General features: G+C 45.5%; 1 protein-coding gene across 1 annotated transcript; it reads right to left on the bottom strand.

The window, feature by feature from the left end:
• Nucleotides 1-1,327: 1,327 nt before the first annotated feature.
• Nucleotides 1,328-2,698, bottom strand: LOC106532549 (uncharacterized; the record flags this gene model as incomplete). Its single annotated transcript, XM_014028641.1, is given in 4 exon segments — nucleotides 1,328-1,525; nucleotides 1,602-2,231; nucleotides 2,320-2,568; nucleotides 2,654-2,698. Coding segments are annotated over 4 exon segments (1,122 nt in total), but the record flags the coding sequence as incomplete, so codon positions are not given.

Below are 2,698 nucleotides of genomic sequence, written 5' to 3'. Positions count from 1 at the left end.
GTGAGCAGCTGTCAGTCAGCACCTGTCAACCTCCAGACACACGAAAGAGCGTGTCTGAACCAATCACTTTTGTTGGCATTGATCAGCTGACTGATTTAAATACATCTTAACATTCATGAGGTACTTTACATTGACCGTTTATGGTTGAGTGTGGGCGTGTAGAGGGTAGAACCTGAGGAGGACCTCGTGCGCAAACTCTGACGTGCGGTTGTGATTTATAAAGGAAAGATGTGCAGAAATGTGCATACGCACTGTTTTATGAATCTGAATTTTTTTGGCGTACGCCATTTCCGCATTTTGGTTGTACGTTCACTTTTAGTATGGTTTCCACGCAATCCTTTATAAATGAGACCCCAGGTCTGTAATAGTAATGGTAATAGTAAACCCTGAATGACAAAATTATTGAAAAAAACTTGCTGAACAGAAAGAAAAAAAGCATTCTGTGAAGGAAACCTCATTGAGGTGAATTTACTTAAAAATGGAAATTCAGAATGAAATAAAGAAGGCTGTTACGGTCCCAGGGTCTAGGATATCCAGGACGCACAACATATAATGTCCAGACAAAAAGGTATTTGTAAAAAGAACTCAGATTTATTGTTAGGACAAAACAAAGGAAGCCCCACTTCAAAACAAAACAAAAGAGGTGGGAGGAAAACCCGAACCAGCCAGCAGTTGACCGTCGGATCCGGGCAACCTCCCCTTGCCCTCCGGTCCAGGGTCTCACCCTGCAACCAAAAACCGGAAAAAGAGGGGCTGGCAACTCTCAGGCCAAAACCAGGTATCTATAAGGAGGAAAAAAGTGGAGCGGCGGCGAGGCTGGAGCGCTGGACCAACAAACTTCTCCCCTCAGGCCGCACGCTCGTCTGTCAGGTGGAGCTCATTTCTTTTTATTATCCTCCCAGCAGCGAATCAGCTGAAAGGAGAGGACATCAGACAATTAGACAGGTAAAATGACACAGGGGCATGTCACACCTCCACCCTTAAATGCTGTACGGTGGGTTGAAACACCATTCAGCAGCAACATACTGAACGGGACAATGTGTCAGCCAAAATGTTGTCTTTACCTTTGATGTGTTTTACCTCTAGATGAAAGGATTGTAGATAGAGAGCCCACCGCATCAGTCGTTGGTTGGAGTTACGCATTTGCTGAATGAAAACAAGTGGGTTATGGTCTGTATAAACAAGAACTGGACAGTTAGATGAGCCAAGGTACACCTCAAAATGTTTAAATCTAAACATCTTTAAATCTAAACATAAAAATAACTACTAAAACACACAAAAACTAACTACTAAATGATCTTTTTAACTAAATACAAACACACTATTTCTACTCCCCCTCTTTCTCCCCCTCTTTCTTCTTCTCTTGCTCTTCTTCCTCCATTTTCTTCTTTTCTTGTTCTTTTTCCATCTCTTTCTTTGTAGCTCTTAAAAGAGCTCTTCTTGCCCTTGAAGAGATCACTCTGGCATCTTGCATTTGCTTAGTAAACGGGCTCAATTTTACCATGAGCTTGCGATATCTATCCCGCTGTAGGGAGAGAAAGATAATGTAAATATATTCCAGATTACAGCTACACAGACACAAAATGCTTTTCATAACTCACCTTTGAGGGTGTTTCCATTAGCTCCTCTTCGAAGCTCGGCCCCGCTTCCTCCCCTGGTCGAGTCTCACCCTGTTCTTTGGGGGGGGTTTTAATCACCTCGGTGGCAAAGCTCGACCACGCTTCCTCCCCTGGCTGAGTCTCACCCTGTTCTTTGGTGGGGTGGTTATGCTCTTTGGTGGCCAAGGTTGGCCCTGTTTCCTCACCCTGCATCCCCTGAGGCTGTTGTTCAGCCTCCCCCAGTGTTCCCTGTGGCTCATCGCTATCACTAGAGCTGGACTGGGGTCGGCTTTCCGACTCCGGTGGTGTAATTTCCTCCGATGATAAGCCACCTTCATCGTAAGGTACAAGAAAACTTTCTTCGCTTGACTCTGACTCTGTGGCTGATTTTGTTGTAGGAGGTGCTGATTTCTGTGGAGCTATTTTTTTTGGTGAGGGAGCTTGTGGTAGTTGTGGCAGTGGAGCTACAGATGCGTGGAATTCTGGTGAGGTGGACTCTTCAAACCTATCCCTCAACACTTTTGCCTGCGAAGCATTGAGGTGGATTGCGTAGAATTTTTCCGCAGTCGAGATGTCATGGCACATCAACCTGGCCATTTGCGCTCTCACCTCCTTATTCTGGGTATTGCGTGCCTGATGAGGAGACAGCAACAGACTGTGTCGGAAAAGCCATTGGACTTTGTTTTGAAGATATAGCTTTAGAAATGTCTGTACTACTCACGTAAGTGGTCACCGCCGTCCGGATGTCGGTGAATGTGGGACTTCCTGGCAGCTGCATTTCTTCCCACACCGTTTTGAGGTTTTTCCCCATTGTTTTCACTGCTGTCTGCGACATAGTCCAAATGAAGTAGTCGTTGGGTGGGTTGAGCCTGGTCCTCAGCTCCACCCAACGCTCCAACCACGCAAACTCCTCCTTGGTTAGGTATGTTTGTGCCATTCCGAATGTTTTTGTTGTTTTGTGTTCTTCCACCTAATGTCAGGAGAAAAATCTGTCAGTTACAACAGTTTACAGTACAGGGAGATAAATGTCACAAAGTTGTGTGCATCTGACTCACATTGATCACAAAGCCTTCTGCATCAGGGCCTGCATCCCTCCGCGC

Source organism: Austrofundulus limnaeus, unplaced genomic scaffold (genome assembly GCF_001266775.1).
Source record: "Austrofundulus limnaeus strain Quisiro unplaced genomic scaffold, Austrofundulus_limnaeus-1.0 Scaffold791, whole genome shotgun sequence".
NCBI classification, from domain to species: domain Eukaryota; kingdom Metazoa; phylum Chordata; class Actinopteri; order Cyprinodontiformes; family Rivulidae; genus Austrofundulus; species Austrofundulus limnaeus.
The sequence above is the reverse complement of the archived record's forward strand: the minus strand, read 5'-3'. Positions and strand labels throughout refer to the sequence as shown.